The sequence below is a fragment of the Sapajus apella genome, unplaced genomic scaffold (genome assembly GCF_009761245.1).
Source record: "Sapajus apella isolate SASKATOON/1434 unplaced genomic scaffold, GSC_monkey_1.0 scaffold20, whole genome shotgun sequence".
Lineage (NCBI taxonomy): Eukaryota > Metazoa > Chordata > Mammalia > Primates > Cebidae > Sapajus > Sapajus apella.
In genome coordinates, this window is record NW_022436960.1 from 29,242,728 (window position 1) to 29,263,168 (window position 20,441).

The 20,441-nt window shown below is 39.5% G+C and overlaps 1 protein-coding gene across 2 annotated transcripts in view; it reads right to left on the reverse strand.

Moving 5' to 3' along the window:
* Positions 1–972: 972 nt before the first annotated feature.
* DNAL1 (dynein axonemal light chain 1) overlaps positions 973–20,441 on the reverse strand; it is a 40,862-nt gene continuing 21,393 nt past the window's right edge. For both annotated transcript variants that reach the window (XM_032287919.1, XM_032287920.1), the window contains exons 6-8: positions 10,773–10,899; positions 9,659–9,799; positions 973–1,587 (exon numbers count right to left, since the gene is read on the reverse strand). In XM_032287919.1, coding sequence (XP_032143810.1) covers positions 1,547–1,587; positions 9,659–9,799; positions 10,773–10,899 — 309 coding nt within the window. In that variant the 3' untranslated portion in view covers positions 973–1,546. The remainder of the gene's footprint in view (positions 1,588–9,658; positions 9,800–10,772; positions 10,900–20,441) is intronic.

The window sequence follows — 20,441 nt, forward strand, 5'->3', positions numbered from 1 at the left end:
GACTTAGAAAAATCAAGTAATTCCTACATAAATGATAGTTAAAATCTTCTGAAACCCAGGACTACTTATGCAATCACTTTTAAAAATGATTCTCTCCTTTTTCACTGTGATTTTATGCAAGTAAAATCACACAAGTAGATGGGGAACAAGAATCAACCGTCTCTGAGGGACTTTAGGCACAATTTGGCAGAGGGTCCTGACTTCTTTTCTGCAATCTATTAGTGATTCAGCCATGGCCTCCTATGGACTTCATCTGCTCACTGACTACAATGTCTTACATTTTCCTGAAAAATTTTTTTACATGATAAATTCTAATCTCTCCATCTAACTATTGCTTTGCTATTTTGAGGTTAAACCACCTACACTACTTTATGTAGGAGACAATCCTCAAACCTATTGCCATTTGCCTGGGATCTCATAATGAAACATCTCTCTTCCCTCCACAACCACGTATATAATACATTTTAAGAGCTGTTTAACTTAGAACTTCTCAAAAAAATATATTTTGAAATACTAAGTTTCATCATATCCTTACTTATAACCATGACAATCACTTCTCCCAACAATGAGGGTCACCAGACCAAATCACTAGGGTAAATTTTGACATACATCAATGGCCAGCATTTAGGCTAGGAATTCAAATATAACTAATGCTTTAAACATATAAGGAACTATAAAACCAAAATGCGTGCTTAAGGCCAGCTCCACGAGTAACATGGCCACGTTATTGGTCAAAGAAATGATCATGACAGTCATTTTAACCACTGACTTAGATCACAAAATGACTGACTGTACACAGTGACTCAAGTGGCCATGCATATAAAAACAACCTAAATTCCAGTTGACAATGTGCACATTTTTTGGAAAAACAAGTATAATCTAGACTAGAAGGTCTGTAAGATATTAATTTTTCCTTTTTTCACCATATCTTTTCTGATTGAACTTTGGAGCCTTGGCTTTATGGCTGCTATATTTCTTTTTTCTTTTTTTTAGTATTTATTTATTTCTAAGACAAACTCTTCTATCACCATGCTGCCTTCAGAGCTAAAGTCATGATATATTTGTGCTTCTGAATTGTAAGGAGACAGACCTTCAGGAAAGATGTTCTAAATTTTCAAATGCATATCTTTTAAAACGTCTAACTTAAAAAAATGAATGAACTGAAAACAGAACATTTGTTCGTTTGTTATTAAAAATGACTGGTCTACAGGAAAAAAAAAGAAAAAAACAAAAAAGAAAGACAAAAAAAATTACTGGTCTACAAAGGTTTTAGTAGATGGGGCTATACAGTATGTAACTGAGACTGAAGACAAAAACCGAAAATTTGTGGTTTCTAAAAAGAGGAATAGGATATATTAGGTTGGCATTACCAGTTTTGGGGAGAAACACTGAATAAGTTAAGGGGGGAAAAGATGAGAATGAGTGATCTGTTTTATCTTAAGAAACTTTTGTCCCATACAGAATCTTTAAAATAGACAATTATATAAAATGTATCTATTGTTCTTATGACATTTAAATAAGTTAACACAAAGTGGAAAAGGTGGCATTAGTTATCTTCTTCCTCATCCTCCTTAATTACTGGAGTACCTAAAATGAAAAAGAAAATTAGTACTGGTCATTTTCAACAAATTGCTAAAATTCTAGATGAAAATATTTTCCTGGCCAGGCACAGTTGCTCACGTCTGTAATCCCAGCACTTTGGGAGGCTGAGGCAGGCGGATCACGAGGTCAGGAGTTTGAGACCAGCCTGGCCAATATGGTGAAACCCATCTCTACTGAAAATACAAAACTTAGCTGGGGCATGGTGGCAGGCAGTTGTAATCCCAGTTACATGAGAAGCTGTGGCAGGAGAATTGCTTGAACCTAGGAGGCAGAGGTTGCAGTGAGCTGAGATTGCACCATTGTACTCCAGCCTGGGTGACAAGAGCAAAACTCTGTCTCAAAAAAAAAAAAAAGAAGAAAATATTTTCCTGTTAACCTGAGAACCTCTGAGATACTATGAAGTGTGCCATAATAAAAATAATTTCACAAAATAATCTCTTTAATTTCAAATTCTCTGGAAAGCTTCTCAGGAGAATTCTCAAATGGTTTGGTACTGTATATATATTTATGAATATTAAGCCCCCTAACTGCCAAATTGCAAATAAAAATGCCTATGGCCAGGCATGGTGGCTCACTGCCTATAATTTCAGCATTTTGGGATGCCACAGTGAGAGGAACACTTAAGCCCAGGAGTTGGAGACAAGCCTGGGCAACATAGCAAGACCCCATTTCTTTAAAAAAAAAAAAAAAAAAAAAAAATAACCAGGCATGGTGGTGTGAAACTGTAGTCTCCAGCTACTTTGGAGACTGAGGTGGGAGAATCACTTGAGCCTGGGAGGTCAAGGCTGTGGCGAGCTGTGATTATGCCACTGCATTCCAGCCTAGGTGGCAAAGTGAGACCCAGTCTCAAAATAAAATAAAATAAACCAACAAGTACCAAGCAGAAAAATAAAGTGAGTTCTGTACACATTGAAAACTTTCTGCCAGGAGCGGTGGCTCATGCCTGTAATCCCAGCACTTTGGGAGGCTGAGGCGGATGGATCACCTGAGGTCAGGATTTCGAGATCACCCTGGCCGACAGAGTGAAACACTGTCTCTACTAGAAATACAAAAAATTAGCTAGGCCTGGTGGCAGGCGCCTATAATTCCAGCTACTAGGAAGGCTCAGGCAGGAGACCAGTTGAACCTGGGAAGCGGAGGTTGCAGTGAGCCAAGATCATGCCACTGCATGTCAGCCTGGACAACAAGAGTGAGACTCTGTCTAAAAAAAAAAAAAAAAAAAAAAAAAAAAGCTTTCTATGTTAAGCATAAAGAAATATTCTTCATTTCCCACAATAAAATGTATAATCACAGTATTGCAAAAAATCTGAACTCCTCTAATTGTTTAATGACCTCCCCCAGTTGCTGAACATTGGGGAGATATTAAAAAAAATAATCACTGTAGAGAAAACAAAACATATCTCTGGTTCTCACTGTGCCAAGGGCCACCCATTTCTGAGCTTTAGCATTTAAAGCCAGTTTGACCCCAGCTGACTATTCAGTCTTAACTATTCAGGCATTTACCCTGCACTCCAACTAATCTGATCAATTCACTGTCTCCCAAACTCACCTTGCACACTTTTACCTCTGGACAACTGGTTAACAAAGTTCTTTCATTTTTTCCCCCCTTTTCTTTTCTTTTTTTTTTTTTTTAGATGGGACTTCCTATGTTGCCCAGGCTGGACTTGAACTCCTGGGCTCAAAGGATCTTTTGCCTTAGCTTCCTGAGTAACTGGGTCTACAGGTGCATGCCACCACACCCAGCTTAAAATTCCTTCATTTTGTAATGCCCTCCTCAACTCTTCTCCCATCTGAATCCTACCCTTTATTGAGAACTAACTCCAGTGCCTCATTTCCTCAGTGATGCCTTCCAAGATGTCCACGTTCTTGATGGCAGTAAACATAATTTGACCTCTCTGTACACCCCACAGCATCTGTTTGTGGGACAAGTGAACTTTTTGCTGACACACAACATCCAAAGTGTACAAATTATAATGTACAGATTGATAAATGTTCATAAGGTGAACAAAAGCTAGTTACCAGCACCCAGATTTAAGAAAGAAAAGATTATCAGAACCTTAAAACTGCCTCAGGTCGCCTGCCAGTCACTACACCCACAAAAGATATATTCTATCCTAATATCTTAACACCATAGCCCATTTTCCTTGTTTTTTGTTTGTTTTTTAAGACAAGGTCTTGCTCTGTCACCCAGGATGGAATGCAGTGATGTGATCACAGCTCGCTACAGTCTCAAACTCCCATACTCAAGCAATCTTCTTGCCTCAGCCTCCCAGATAGGATCACAGGAATGATATAGCATGTACTCTGTATCTGGCTTCTGTTTTGTTTTGTTTTCTTAAGATGTAATCTCGCTTTGTTGCCCAGGCTGGAGTGTGGTGGTGCGATCTTGGCTCACTGCAACCTCTGCCTCCCCGGTCCAAGTGATTCTCCTGCCTCAGCCTCCTGAGTAGTTGGGATTACAGACATGTGCCACCATGCCTGGCTAATTTTTTTGTACTTTTAGTAGAGATGGGGTTTCACCATGTTGGTCAGGCTGGTCTCAAACTCCTGACCTCGTGATCTGTCTGCCTTGGCCTCCCAAAGTGCTGGATTATAGGCATGAGCCACCGTGCCCCGCCTGGCTTCTTATATTCAACATTATGTTTGTATGATTCATCCATGTTGTGTAAAATTGTAGTTCATTTACTGCTGTTTAATATTCCATTGTATGACTATGCCATAATTTATCTATCTATTCCATTGTTCAAAATATTTAAGTTGTTTCTAATTTTTAGCTATTAAAATATTGCTACTATGAACATTCTCACAGGTGTCTTTTGGTAAACATACCCACCCTTTTCTTTGAGTTATGTAGTTAGGAAGGAAATTGCTGAGTCACAAGGAATGTACGTGTAGAGCTTTTGTAGATAATGCCAATTTCCCAAAGTGGTTATACCAAGTTACATTAGCATCCTACATGGTATAAGAGTTGCCTCACATCCTTACTAGCATTTGGTATTGTCTGTCTTTCTCACTTTAGATTTTAAAGATCCCTCAGTTTTGCTTATGAGCAATGGAAGAGAAACAAAAACAGGCAAGTTTGCAGCCGTGGCCATCTCTGTTCTGGACTATCCCACTGGTTTAGAAGAGACTGAGGTGGTTCTTCTAGGGCCTGTTCAGATTGACATGAAGTCAACACTTGGTCCAAAAGGCCATAACGTAGCTGAATCTATTCAAATTCTACATGGAGGGTTCTATTTTATTCTTTTTTGTTTTTTGTTTTGAGATGGAGTCTTGCTCTGTTGCCCAGGCTGGAGTGCAGTAGCATGATCCGGCTCACTACGACCTCTGCCTCCCAGGTTCAAGTGATTCTCCTGCCTCAGCCTCCCAAGTAGCTGGGATTACAGGTATCTACCACCACGTCCAGCTAATTTTTCTACTTTTAGTAGAGATAGAATTTCACCAGGTTGGCCAGGCTGGTCTTGAACTCCTGACCTCAGGTGATCTGCCCACCTCAGCCTCCCAAAGTACTGAGATTACAGGAGTGAATCACCACGTCCGGCCAGCTACTGTTTTTTCTTTGACCCTTCCTTTCCAGTTTTTGAAGACACAGCAGGAAATGATCTTCTCTGAAGATACTTGATAAAAATTCCCCTAAAACAAAAACACATGCTTCCGCTTCATTGACAAAAATTTACTGCAGTTTTGCACCTAGATCTACTTTAGCTGGCAGATGAGCTGATTGATGCATTCACCCTGATAGCCAGGTGTGCCCATCTCCTTGAGGAAATCCATTCTATTTTTTGTAGCATGATGGGCCGCTGAGAGGTGGAAAGGGCACAAGAACCATAAGATCTTCTGGAAATGCTTCTCTGGGGAGGTAATTTCATGAATGAGGTCTACCAAGCAAATCGAGAGGTGAGACCCCTCACCTCCTTCTATTTCACCTCCTCCCTCCCCTCCTTCCAGATGAGAAGGAGGGTGAAGAAGGAAAAAAATAAATAAATAAAATAAGATAACAAAGAGCTGGGAAAATGACTCCCTCTTTAGTTCCCAGCATCTCTGCTATCTGTCAACCTTGAAAGAGCTGCAAATGAATGTTATCTCTGCAGGCTGGAGCCTGGCACTGGTTCATGCCCCCACATCTCCATGGACCAGGCTCCCTCCTGGAAACACCTCTGCCAACAAACAGCTTGTTGCTTTTGTCTTGACTCTGTAAGCCCCCTTCCCTGCTGGTCCCCGCTCACATGGCATATGAATTAGCAAATCAATGAAGCCAAAAGATTGTAAGGTCGGATGTCCAGCAAATGGACAATGACATAGTTCTGCCTCAGTTTCCCCTTTAGCGTCGTAAGCCTATAAAAGGGGAGAGAAGTTGCAGCTTGGGGAGCCCAGTGAATAAGGCTGTAGACCCCTGAAGCTCCTGGCCGAATAAAAAGCCACTTCCTCCCACAGTTTGGTGTTCAAGAGGTTTGTTCCCTGCCACTCCTGCTTCAAAATGACACCAAACTTCCCCAGGTACTCCTCAATCACTGTGTTGTCTGTCAGAGGGATGATCTTATTCTTTACTTTGGCTTGGCCATGTTTCGACAGACTTCAGATTTGGAAATCCCCAGTGTGAGATATGGAAGGTTTCTATTCAAACAGCCTGCTCAACCTTTCACTCTTTAATTCTCAGTACCCCACCATTTCTTCTCCTTTTCTTCTAACTTTACTACATGCCTAAGCATGCCACAGCACCAGTGACGTTATCAGCACCAGCTCACATCCCTTTCCTTAAGAAAAGACTACTAGCTCTCTAGTTCGCTGCAGACAACCCCTTCCTCCTTTCCCCTCTTTCTCATCATGCATCTACCTTATCTAAAAAAATTTAAATGTTTAGCCAATCAAATCCAGTTTAAATTGTGCAGTCCAACCCCAGCCAATAAAGAAAAGACACAAAAGCAAAAGTCGAATTAAAAATAAAAACTTCTACTCTCCTTTGTTCTGTGTGGTCTTGTAGCAACCAGTCATACAGGAGACACCCTTCTGCGCAAAAGTAAATTTGCTTTGCTAAAAAATCCTTTGTCTAAGTGCCCATTTTTCCTTAAGACTCCGAGCCTCATTTCTAACCATTCTGGTGGCCCGTACAGGGACTCCCATTCTCCTTTGGGAGGGGGTCTTCAGTCTCCCCATCCAGGGGGAGATGTGTCCCACTGTCTCATTGCAGTGGCCTCAGGGATGGGAGATTGAGACCTACCCGTTGTGATAAATAAATCCGAGCTCTAAGCAACATGAAGAGGTTTAGCTTGTAACACCACAGCGACTCACTGTGCATAGACCAAAGTAAAAAACATCACAAGGGTGACAAAGTATTTCCTTAGTAGTTGGGATATTCTGGAGGTTGAAAGTGTGTGAATAGTGCTAAGCACTACTGCTGTGCAAGATAAGTAAGTCCTCTCTGCAGTTTCGTAGTCACCTCATCCAGCTTAAGGTAGAAGCAGCCAGAGCAGACAGAGAAAGAAGGGTACATTTCTAATATGAAGAATTAAGCCTTAACACAGCCTCAAGAGAAAGTAGTCAAGAGATTCCTAATACAAAGAATTGAGCCTCAAAGCCTCAGTAAGCTTCTAGAAAGAAGATGAGAAACCTCTAGTAGCAGTTGAACCCCACCCCCATACCACACAACCTCTGAGGTAAGAAACGTTTCAAGTAAGACAGAAAAAATAAAAAGTCAAAAAGGTAATGAAATTCCTTCTGATAGTCCCTTGAGGCTTATGTTAAAATATTAGAAAAATATAATATGCAGCATTTTTAGGTTCTGGGGGATGACTTTTACAAACACTAAGAATTTTCTTTAGGCAAAGTCTTGTAATGGTTCTCTGCACCAGTAAACTCACACCATCAATCCTTTTGATGCATACAACAAAGGCCAAGAAGTGTTTATCTGTCAATTCCAAGGAGTAAGGTTTCACTACTAGTCATCTGAGAAGTACTCTGTCACGTTTCTGCTGCCAGGAATCATGTAGGAATGATTCCAGTCATTCAAACCTGAGCTGTTTTTCTTTCCTCTGCTCCTTATTTGCCCAAAGTGCCTGTTTTGCCTGGGTGGCTTTGAGGGTTGATAAGCCTTCCTCTTTTTCAGGAGATTTTCAGGAACCAAAGAGATTTTTATTTGCTCTTGTTCTGCCATCTTTCTAGTGTTGCAGCCACTGATCCAGACTGAATTTCTTAACAGCCAGCTAAACTGAACTGGGGAAGTATTATTCAAAGTAAAAATTGAGGTTGATTTATATTAAAATATACCTTATACATTTGCATTTTTGGATTTAAAATCTAAAATAATAATAACTTTTTATTTTGTTTCTGAGACAGAATCTTGCTCTGTCACCCAGGCTGTAGTGCAGTGGTGCCATCTTAGCTCACTGCAGCCACTACCTCCCAGGTTCAAGCAATTCTCCCACCTCAGTCTCCTGAGTAACTAGAATTACAGGCACCCACCATTAGGTCCAGCTAATTTTGTATTTTTAGTAGAGACAGAGTTTCACCATGTTGGCCAGGCTGGTCTCAAACTCCTGACCTCAAGCGATCCTCCCACCTTGGCCTCCCAAAGTGCTAGGATTGCAGACGTGAGCCACTGCACCAGCTGACAATAACATATATTTTGAATACTTACTTTATGCTATGCACAACATTTAGCATAGATTATCTCCATGTGTTCAGTGTTTCACATAGATTATTTCATTTAATCCTCATAATAATACTCTGATATATGTTCTAAAATGATTACTAATGGTACTATTATCATCTCCAATTTTTAGATTACAAACAAACAAGGTTTGGTGAGATTAATTAATTAGCACAATTTCACAAAAGCTATTAAGTGGAGGAGCTGGGCCTCAACTCAGTTAATCATGGTTATGTAGTGATGCTGACACAGCTTAGATACTGGGAAACTAACATTGGGGATGAGGGGAGAGAAAGTGAGAGGGAACACTACAATTTTGATCCAATTGTAAAAAAGCAACTGCTTACCATGTGTTTCTGATTATTCTGAAGAATCAGAATAATTTTTGATTCCGATCAAAATTTGTGACCTTTTGTCACCTTTCTGACTTGAGAACAAGTCTAGCTTTCTTTCATTTTTTAACTTGCTTCAATGAGCTAGAAGTTTATTTTTCTTTTACATAAAGTACAAGTAGACAGTAGATAGACATGGATCTTTGTGTTGTCTGGAAGTCAGGATCCTTCTCTCTTACTGCTTGCATGGGTGACCTCTTTGTGATTGAGGGAAGAGTGAGAAAAGGAGGCTCTGCACCAAACCCTGAATAATTCCAGCTTTAATCCAATGTAACAGCAGAAAATTTATATCAGGAAAAAAATATACACTTTTTTTTTTTTTTTTTTAAATAAACACAGGTTTTTTCTCATTATATTGTCAAGGCTGATCTCAAACTCTTGGCCTCAAGCAATCTCATGCCTCGTTGAGTAGCTTGGGACTACAGAAATGTGCCACTGTGACTAGCCCCACATAGATTTATAAGGCCTAGTTTTCTTATAAGCTTTTGCTCTAGGGAGAATCTTGTGCCAGTCTAAATATCCCAGCAGTTTTTCATCTCACCTTGGCCCAAACCTAGGTGAGACCATTCAATTTTTTATAGATAGAAATGACCTGGAAGATCAGGGGCATTTTTCTTTAGTTTTTCTCCTCTTCATGATTTCATGCCACAAATTCCTTTTTTTTTTTTTTTTTTTTTTTGAGACAAAGTCTTGCTCTGTCGCCCAGGATGGCATGCAATGGTGTAATCTCGGCTCACTGCAAACTCTGCCTCCCAGGTTCAAGCGATTATCCTGCCTCCGCCTCCAGAGTAGCTGGGATTACAGGTATGCAGCACCATGCCAGGCTAATTTTTGTATTTTTAGTAGAGAAGGGGTTTCACCATGTTGGTCAGGCTGGTCTCGAACTCCTGACCTTGTGATCTGCCCATCTCAGCCTCCTAAAGTGCTGGGATTACAGGTGTGAGCCACCACGCCCAGCCTACACAGATTCCATTTTTATGCCTAGAAAACATGTCCAAACCAGCTCAGAATCACTCACCATCCAGCTTTTTCAGTTTGGGCACTCTCTTGGTTGCTTCTTCAATCCAGTTGTTCTCAGCAGAATGTTTCTCTTCCAAGGGATTGCCTACAAACACCAGGTCTTCCAGGCATGGCAGTTCTGCCAGCTTCACAAACTCAGCTACAAGTACAAACAATATTTTCCATATTAAAACAGCAAGTTTTACTGTTACAATTTTGGGGATTAAATTCCAATATCATTAACACTCAGTTTGTGACTATTCATAACAATTAGTTGTTTAAGATTTTGAAAGAAGCTAGGGAAGTTATACCATATAAAGTCATTCTCAGAAGACATTACAGGATGGGAGGGAAAAAGAAGACATACCTCTCTACTTTAAATGCTAGTCTAAGGATGAAAGAAGATGAGATAAGGTTCAGAGTCAAAAAGAACAAATTGCTTTCCAGTGACAGGTCTTTATGCTGTGCTGCTGCAGTGTGGGTTAAGCTAACCTGCCTTTGTCTATACCCATTCCCTCATCCTTGAATTCTTAAAACAACTCATTCAAATCTCTATTGCAGAACTTATCACACAGTTTTGTTTTCTTGTTTTTGTTTTGAGACAGAGTCTCACTCTGTCGCCCAGGCTGGAGTGCAGTGGCACGATACCTACTCACTGCACCCTCTGTCTCCTGGGCTAAAGCAACTCTCATGCCTCAGCCTCCCAAGCAGCTGGGACTACAGCCATGCACCACCATGCCTGGCTAATTGTATTTTTAGTAGAGACAGGGTTTTGCTATGTTGGTCAGGCTAGTCTCGAACTCCTGACCTCAGGTAATCTGCCTGCCTCAGTCTCCCTAAATGCTGGGATTATGGGCATGAGCCATTGCATTTGGCCTCTTATCACACAGTTTTATAATTATTAGCTTACAAACTAATTTTCCCCACTAAGCTGTGAACTCCTTGAGGGCAGGGATAATGTCCTATTCAACGTGTATCCAAAGAGACTGGTATAGTTCATCGCACATAAGTGAATGAATTATGTATACTTTCTGTGCTTAGAAATCAATGTTCTCATGTTGCATCTTTTTCCTTGCAGACTACTTTCTATAAACAGGAGGTAGAAGGTTAGCAAAGGGCCACTCTCAGCTTACCCCAGTCTTTTACCAGGTTATTAGACATGTAGAGAATCTTCAATTTCTTCATTACGTGGATCCCTTTCAACTTCTCAATAAAATTGTATGAGATCCACAGTTCTTCTAATGTATCCCCTACTGCCTCCTGAAAAAGAACAAAGTTTGATTTACATGCTTATGTTTAACCTTTTCTTTCTGTCTCCTTCTTTATAAAGATACAGATAACGGCTTTAAAGTAAACGAAGACTCTGCCTGTCTATTGTAGAAGAGCTAATAGTTGTGTAGGAGGTTATTTTTTCTCATTAAGTGAGCCAAGTAGAACATTCTCTTCCCATCTTCACTAATCTGAACTCTTCCTTCTCTGATTGTGCCACTAAAAAAAAAAAAAAAAAAATCCAAAACATAATACTTTACTAAGAATAGCCACTGAAATCACCAAGAAGGGAAATAATAGCACTATCTTAATGGTATGGTTTTCAAATTCCATTCATATAAAGTATATTCATCCTTACAATATCTGCTTTAAAGCAGATAAGGCAGGTTATTTGATTTCTATTACAGAGGGATTAAGAGCTTTTTCTGAGAACACACCGCTATTAAATAATAGAGCTAGGGGCCAGGCGCGGTGGCTCACTGTAATCCCAGCACTTTTGGAGGCCGAGGCGGGTGGATCACGAGGTCAAGAGATCGAGACCATCCTGGTCAACATGGAAACCCTGTCTCTACTAAAAATACAAAAAATGAGCTGGGCATGGTGGTGCGTGCCTGTAATCCCAGCTACTCAGGAAGCTGAGGCAGGAGAATTGCCTGAACCCAGGAGGCAGAGGTTGCAGTGAGCCGAGATCGCGCCATTGCACTCCAGCCTGAATAACAAGAGCGAAACTCCGTCTCAAAAAAAAAAAAATAATAATAGAGCTAGGTCTAAAATTCAGGGTCTTCCCCAACATTTATTATGATAATTTTCAAACATAAAAAAGTTGCTTTTGTTTTGTTTTAGTTTTGTTTGAGAGAGGGCCTTGTTCCATCACCCAGACTAGGGTGCAGTGGCACATTCAACAGCTAACTGCAGCCTCAACCTCCCCTGGGCTCACGCAATCCTCTCACCTCAGCCTCCCTGGTAGCTGGGACTACAGGTGCACACTACCACATCTGGCTAATTTTTGTCTTTTTGGTAGAGATGGCATTTTGTAGAGATGTTGCCCAGGCTGGCCTTGAACTCCTGGACTCAAGGGATCTGCCTCCCAAAGTGCTGGGATTATAGGCATGAGCCACTGTGCCCATCCAACAATACAATTTCCTATATGTATTTGTAAGTAGATAATAAAGACAAGATTTTAGTGAAGCAGTCTGGTGAATATCAGTGAGGAAAACCTGGCAAAGTTTGATGAATCAATTCAATGAAATCTATCGTTCAATAAACTGACTCTTTCAGGAATTAGACAATAACTGAACAGTCATTTAGCAAACTGGTCAGCCTCTGCATATAAACAAATCATGTATCCCCCCAGTTTCTTATTCTGTAAAATGAAGAGATTGGCACCATGAGATACCATCTCATACCCATTAGGATGGCTACTATCAAAATCACAGAAAATAGTAAGTATTAGTGACGTTGTGGAGAAATTGGAAACTTGTACACAGTTGGCAGGGAGATAAAATGGTACAGCTGCTATGGAAAACAGTTTGGCAGTTCCTTAAAAAATTAAAACAGAATTATCATATGGTAATTGATATCACTCAACAGGGGATCCAGCCATTCCACTTCTGGGCATATATCAGAAGAAATGAAAGCGGAGTCTCGAAATATTGGTACACCCACGTTCACAGTAGCAAATTCACGATAGCACAGTAGGTTAACTATAATTAACAATAATGCATACAGTCATGCAATGCATACCATTTCAATCAATGATTAACTCCATATACAATGGTGGTCCCATAAGATTATAATAGGGCTGAAAGATTTCTATTGCCTAGTGATATCCCAGCACTTATAATGTCATAGCACAAGGCATTATTCATGTTTGTGGTGATATTAGTATAAAAATGTATGTATAACACATATATTTACATATAATACATAATAATAATAAATGACAATATTACTGGTTTATATATTTACTATACTTTTTATGGTTATTTTAGAGTATACTCCTTCTACTTATTTAAAAAAAAAAAAAAAGCTAACTGTAAAACAACCTCAGGCAGGCCCTTCCGGAAGTATTCCAGAAAGAAAACACTGATGTCATAGGAAATGACGACTCCATGTGTGTTATTACCCCTGAAGACCTTTCAGTGCGACAAGATGTGGAGTGGAAGACAGTGATGTTGACACTGGGTAGGCTTGGGCTAATGTATGTGTTTGTGTCTTCATTTTTAACAAAAATGTGTAAAAAGTAAAAAAGATTTAAAAATAGGAAAAAGCGTGGCCGGGCGCGGTGGCTCAAGCCTGTAATCCCAGCACTTTGGGAGGCCGAGGCGGGTGGATCACGAGGTCAAGAGATCGAGACCATCCTGGTCAACATGGTGAAACCCCGTCTCTACTAAAACTACAAAAAATTAGCTGGGCATGGTGGTGCATGCCTGTAATCCCAGCTACTCAGGAGGCTGAGGCAGGAGAATTGCCTGAACCCAGGAGGCGGAGGTTGCGGTGAGCTGAGATCGTGCCACTGCACTCCAGCCTGGGTAACATGAGTGAAACTCTGTCTCAAAAAAAAAAAAAAAAAAAAAAAAAAAAAAAAAAATAGGAAAAAGCTTATAGAAAGCTTATATAATAAGGATACAAAGAAAGAAAATATTTTCGTACAGCTATACAATGTGTTTGTGTTTCCAGCTGAGTGTTATTACGAAAAGTCAAAAAGTTAAAAAAAAAATGGAAAAGTTTATAAAGTTAAAAAAGTTGACCAGTTGCAGTGGCTCACATCTGTAATCTCAACACTTTAGGAGGCCAAGGCAGGCAGATCACTTGAAGCCAGGAGTTTGAGACCAGCCTAGCCAACACAGAGAAACCCCATCTGTACTAAAAATATATAAAAAAAAAAAAAAATTAGCCAGGCATGGTGTGAACACCTGATCCCAGCTACTTGGAAGGCTGAGGCAGAAGAATAGCTTGAACCCAGGAGGCAGAGGTTGCAGTGAGCTGAGATCAAGCCACCGTACTCCAGCCTGGGTGACAGAGTGAGACTGCCTCAAAAAAAAAAAAAAAAAAGTTACAGTAAACTAAGGTTAATTTATTATTGAAGAAAGAAAAACATATTATTTTAATTAATTTATTCATTTATTTAGAGGCAGAGTCTTGCTCTGTTGTCCAGACTGGAGTGCAATGGTGTGATCACAGCTCACTGCAAACTCAAACTTCTGGGATCAAGCAATCCTCAGTTTCCTGATACCCAGGGACTAGTGTGTATCACCACACCCAACTAATATATATATTTTTTGTAGAGCTGGGGGTCTCACTATGTCACCCATGCTTGACTCCAACTACTGACCTCAAGTGATCCCGCCGCCTCGGCCTCCTCAAGTGCTGGCATTACAGATGTAAGCCACTGTACCCAGCCAAAAACTTGCCTATAAATTAAGTGTAGCTTGTGTACAGTGTTTTATAAAATCTACAGTTGTGTACAGTAATGCCCTAGGCCTTCACATTCACTCATCACTCACTCACTGACTCACCCAGAGCAACTTGCAGTCCTGCAAGTTCCATGTATGATAACTGCTCTACATACCTGTACCATTTCTTATATTTCACACTGTATTTTTACTGTACTTTTTCTATGTTTAGCTATACAAATACTTACCATTGTGTTCCAATTGCCTGCAGCACTCAGTACAGTAATATGCTGAAGAGCTTTGTGGCCTAGGAGCAATAGGCTATACCATATAGCCCAGGGGTGTGGTAGGCTATACCACCTAGGTTTGTCTAAGCATACTCTATGACGTTCACACAACAATAAAATTGCCTAATAATGCATTTCTCAGAATATATTCCGGTCATTATGTGATGCATGACTGTATTTCAAAATAGCTGTAAGAGAAGATTTTGAATGTTCTCACTACAAAGAAATAATAAATTATTGAGTGATTGATGTGCTAATTACCTTGGTTTGATCATTACAGAATGTGTATATACATACATATATATATGTGTGTATCAAAACATCACACTGTCCCCTATGAATAGGTACAATATGGAACCTGCAATCAGCTTGCCAAGGTCTAACGTACAATGTGTTAATTTAAGAATTACTCAGAAATAAATCTATATAAGGCCTTATAGGAATTAAAACTATTGAATTCTACTGAAGGACATAAAAAATACGAATACATCTTCTTGTAAGATTCATTATTATAAAGATATAACTTCTTTCCAAATCAACTCACACATTTAATATTTAGGAGTTTTTCATACATGGAAAAGATGGGAGAGCAACACAACTTGTACAAAGTTTGCAACAATCTAAGTGTCTATCAGCAGTGGGGTGGCTAAATATATTAAAACTATGCATTGAGGAAAACAACAAGGTAGAACTTACTTGTGTGTGCTGAAATGGAATAATTTACCAGATGTATTAAGATAACTTGATAAAATGATTCTCAAGTTTCTCTGAAGTGTATGCTCATAAATATTTTGAAAAAAAGAGAGAGGACTTGTTTTAATAGATATAAAAACGCATTCTAAAGTTAAAGAAAATTAAAGCAGCATGATATTGAAGCTGAAATTTATAGAAAGAACAACAAACAGAAAGAAAGTGAATATCAAGGAACCTACCCATGCATATCCAGGAGTTTAGCAGGTGGCATTTCCAAACAGCAGGAAAAAGAGACTTTTCAATTAATGGCTAACCAATTAAAGAAGAAGAAGAAAAAAGACTTGATACCTGCCTCGTGACACATGTAAAAATAAACTCCACATGGTTTAAAAGTATAGACTTAAAATTTTTAATTAAAAAAGAAAGGATAATACTATTTTTACAATCTAGTAGTTAGGACCGTCTATGTAAAATACAAAACACTGAAACCACAAAGATTTGACTAACAAAAATTTTTAAATACCATTTGGCAACCATGAATAAGGTAAAAGGACAAGAGACAAATGAAGAAAATATATCAGTAATTTTGAAAACTGCATTAAATTTCAATATGGAACCTGCAATCAGATTGCCAAGGTCTGACTAATGTGACTTAAGTCCTATGCATCTTCCTCTTCTCTGCCCCGCCCACTTTCCTTCCACCCTCTCCTCTCCTTCATTAGCTTCTTTTTTGTTTGTTTCTCCAATTATCTGTCAATGAACATTTAGGCTGTTTCCACCTTTTGGCTGTTATAAATAATGCTGCTACAAACATGAGTGTATTTTTTTTGTTTGTATTTTTTAAGGGAAAAATAATCAGTATTTTAACAGAAATAGTATTAATAATATACACAAGATTTTTGGAAATCAATCAGTACAAACAAGTATAAAAAGAAAAGTCTTTCTCACTTTGTACCCCTAGCTCCCTTTCCCAGAAGTAACAGCCCTCACCAGAAATATTATATGCATATATGTGCATATAAATATTCACTTTGCTTTTTCTATACCTAATATATCTTGCAAATTATTCCATCTCAACACACATCTCAACACACACTATTCCACCTCATTGTTTTCCCTCAATGCATAGTATTTATTAATGTATTTAGCGAGCCCACTGCTGACAGACACTTAAGATTGTTGCAGTCTTTTGTACAAGCTATGTTACAGTGAAATACTTGCTCCACCATTTTTGTCCATGTATGAAAAACTCCTAAATATAGAATAGTTGGGGCAAAGTAAATATATATTGAATATTGTGATAGTTACTGACAAACTGCCTGTCTCAGCAACAGTGTTTAAGAATGCCTGTTCATAACTGTTATGCCAGTCACATTGTCTATGGGGTAGCACTGCTAAAAAAAAAAAAAAAAAAAAAAAAAGAATACCTGCTCACTATACTTGAATACTTTACATAACTAAGCCTCATTTCTTTACCTTAAAATAAGGATAACATTATCTACTTGTGAGCTGGAAATGAGATAATGCATGGAAAGAGCCTGCCGTGTAGTCAATAAAGATAACTACAATAATAATATAATAACATTTTCAATAATGGATATTAGGAATATTGAAGAGTACCTATCATTCAGTAAGAAAAAGATAAATCTAGTAGAAAAGTAGCTTAAAAATGTGTTTGGTCAATTTCCAAAAGATGAAGCCTAAATGATTAGTACATAAAAAGACGTTCAGCCAGGTGCAATGGCTCATGCCTTTAGTCCTAAGCACTTTGAGAGGCCAACATGAGCAGATTGCTTGAGCTCAGGAGTTCAAGACCAGCCTGGGCAACATGATGAAACCATGTATCTACCAAAAAAAAAAAAAAAATAGCCAGGTGTGGTGGTACATGCCTCTAGTCCCAGGTACTTGGAAGGCTGAGGCAGGAGGATCACTTAAGCCCAGGAGGTCAGGGAGGTTGCAGTGAGCTGAGATCATGCTACTACACTCCAGCCTGGGTGACAAAGTCAGATTGCTGTCTCACAAAAAGTATATATATAAAAATATATATTAATTATATTACATTATAAAATTTAATATAAAATTATATTAAATATTACATAAAAATATAAAGAAAAGACATTCAAAGTCACAACTGACTAGACAATGGAAATTAAAATAACACAGTACCTGCCACGAATAGTGGCCCACAGTCCCAGCTACTCAGGAGACTTGAGGCAGGAGGGTCACTTAAGCCCAGGAGTTTGAGTCCTACCTGGGCAACATAGAGAGACCCTGTCTCAAAAAAAAAAAAAAAAAGTCAACAATAGCACCAGACTCCATTTTGCATATCGTATTGGCAAATGTTAAAAATATGAATACTACTCAATGATGTTGAGGGTGGAGGGGATAATCCTCATCCATGTACCAGTGATGGAAATAGAAATTAGCATTAGCATTGTGGGAACAATTTGAGGTACCTATCAAAAATTTAAATGCACAAAAATATCCTCAGCTTTTTGACTTTAAAAAATCTATCCCATCATATGTAAACACAAAACTAACTTCTGAGAGACAAAGATGTTCATTGCAGCATGATTTGCAATAGCAAGAAAAGAAAAAGGAAGAAATTGAGAGAGCAAGAGAGAAAGGGCACTCACACTCCTCACCCAGAAAAAAAAAACCTGGAAATAATCTAAATGCCAGAAGTATATATAGTTAAATACATTATTGTATACTGATACTGTGGAAAACTATACAGCTATTTTTTAAAGTATTAAATCTGCATGTATTGACATTGAAGGATATTATTGATATATTATTGAATGAAAAAGCTAAATTATAGGAAAAAATGCCTTGTACACTATCAAACAATATGGCTCACATACACACACATGCGTGCGCGCGCACACACACACACACATACACACACACACACAGAGTTATTTATTTGTATATGCACAGAAAAGATTTTAAAGTCTAGAAACCAATAAAATTTTTGTTACTTCATGGAGCTGGCAGGGAGAAGAAGGTAGAAAGACAAAAGATTTTCATAGCATATTTCATATGTTTATAAGTTGCTTGATTTGTTTTTGCAATGAACATGTAACTTTTAGAATTAAAAAGAATTGGGCCGGGCGCGGTGGCTCAAGCCTGTAATCCCAGCACTTTGGGAGGCCGAGGCGGGTGGATCACGAGGTCAAGAGATCGAGACCATCCTGGTCAACATGGTGAAACCCCGTCTCTACTAAAACTACAAAAAATTAGCTGGGCATGGTGGCGCGTGCCTGTAATCCCAGCTACTCAGGAGGCTGAGGCAGGAGAATTGCCTGAACCCAGGAGGCGGAGGTTGCGGTGAGCCGAGATCGCGCCATTGCACTCCAGCCTGGGTAACAAGAGCGAAACTCCAATGAAGAGCGAAAAAAAAAAAAAAAAAAAGAATTTTCGTGTTTTTTTTTTTTGAGACAGAGTCTTGTTCTGTCACCCAGGCTGGAGTACAGTGGGCATGATCACGACTTACTGCAATCTCGACCTCCCAGGTTCAAGTGATTCTCGTGCCTCAACCTCCCTAGTAGCTGGGATTACAGGTATGTGCCACCACAACTGGCCTAGAATTAAAATTTTAACTTAAGTAATAGTTGTGTAATTGTAATAAAACATATTGAGTCACTCAATAAATACAGAGTGTCTACTATATGTATCAAGCAGTATTGTAGATGCTAATTAACAAAGCTGAAATGGCCAGGCACTCACAATGGCTCATGCCTGTAATCCCAGCACTTTGGGAGGATGACGTAGGAGTATCACTTGAGGCCAGGAGTTCAAGACCAGCCTGGGCAACATAGTGAGAATTTATCTCTACAAAAATTTTTTTAAAAAATCAGCTGGGCAAGGTGGTGCACACCTGTAATCTCATCTATTCACCTATAGTCCCAGCTTCCTAGGAAGCTGAGGAGCAAGGATTGCTGGAGCCCAGGAGTTCAAGATCACAGTGAGCTATAATCATGCCACTGCACTCCAGCCTGGGTGACAGAGTGAGACCCTGTCTCTAAGTAAACAAAAATCAAAACTGACATGGTCATTAGGATATGTGTGTGTGTGTGTGTGTGTGTGAGAGAGAGAGAGAGAGAGAGAGAGAGAGAGCGAGAGAGAGAACAAACAAGAATTTCAGATAATGAGTAACATGACAAAATAAAATTACAACTGGTAAAAGTTTTACACAGCCAGGCGTGGTGGCTCAGGCTTGTAATCCTAGCACTTTGGAAGGTCAGGCAGGTGGACTGCTTGAGCTCAGGAGTTCAAGACCAGCCTGGGCAACATGGTGAGACCCCTACCAAAAATACAAAACAATTAGCCAAGTGTGATAGCATGTGTCTTTGGTCACAGCTATTGGAGAGGCTGAGGTGGGAGGATTGCTTGAGCCATGAGGCAGAGGTTGCAGTGAGCCAAGATAACGCTATGACATTCCAGCCTGGGCGACACAGTGAGACCCTGGTTCAAAAAAATAAAGATTTACTCCACCGGGCATGGTGGCTCATGCCTGTAATTCCAGTACTTTGGGAGGCTGAGGCAGGAGCATTGCTTAAGCCCAGAAGTTTGAGATCAGCCTGGGCAACATAGTGGGACCCCGTCTCCACAAAAAATTAAAATATTAGCTGGGTGTGATGGTGCACACCTGTGGCCCCAGCTACTCAGGAGGCTGAGGTGGGAGGATGGCCTGAGCCCAGGAGGTCAAGGTTGCAATGAGCTGTGATTGTACCATGCATTCTAGCCTGGGTGACAGAGTGATACCTTGTCTAAAACAAAAACAAAAACAAAAACATTACTGCTTAGAGAGCCACTTTAGATATAGGGTGATTGGGTCACCTTTAAGGATATGATCTCTGAGCTGAGATGTGAAGGTTAAGAAGGAGACCACATAGTGGAAATCCATGGTAATAGAGTTTTAAGACAGAAGGAACTGCAAGTACTAAGATCCTCAGGTGGGAATGAACTGTGCATGGTAAAGGAACAGAAAGAAGGCCCGTCACTAGAGATTATCAACTAGGAGAAGAGAAACATGAAATGAGATCAGAAAGAAAGGCAAAGGCCAGATCATATATACAAATGGGCTTATAAAGTACCTTAATAATTTTCTTGAGTAGTTTTAAATAAACCCTTTTTATTCAACTTAACATTCCAT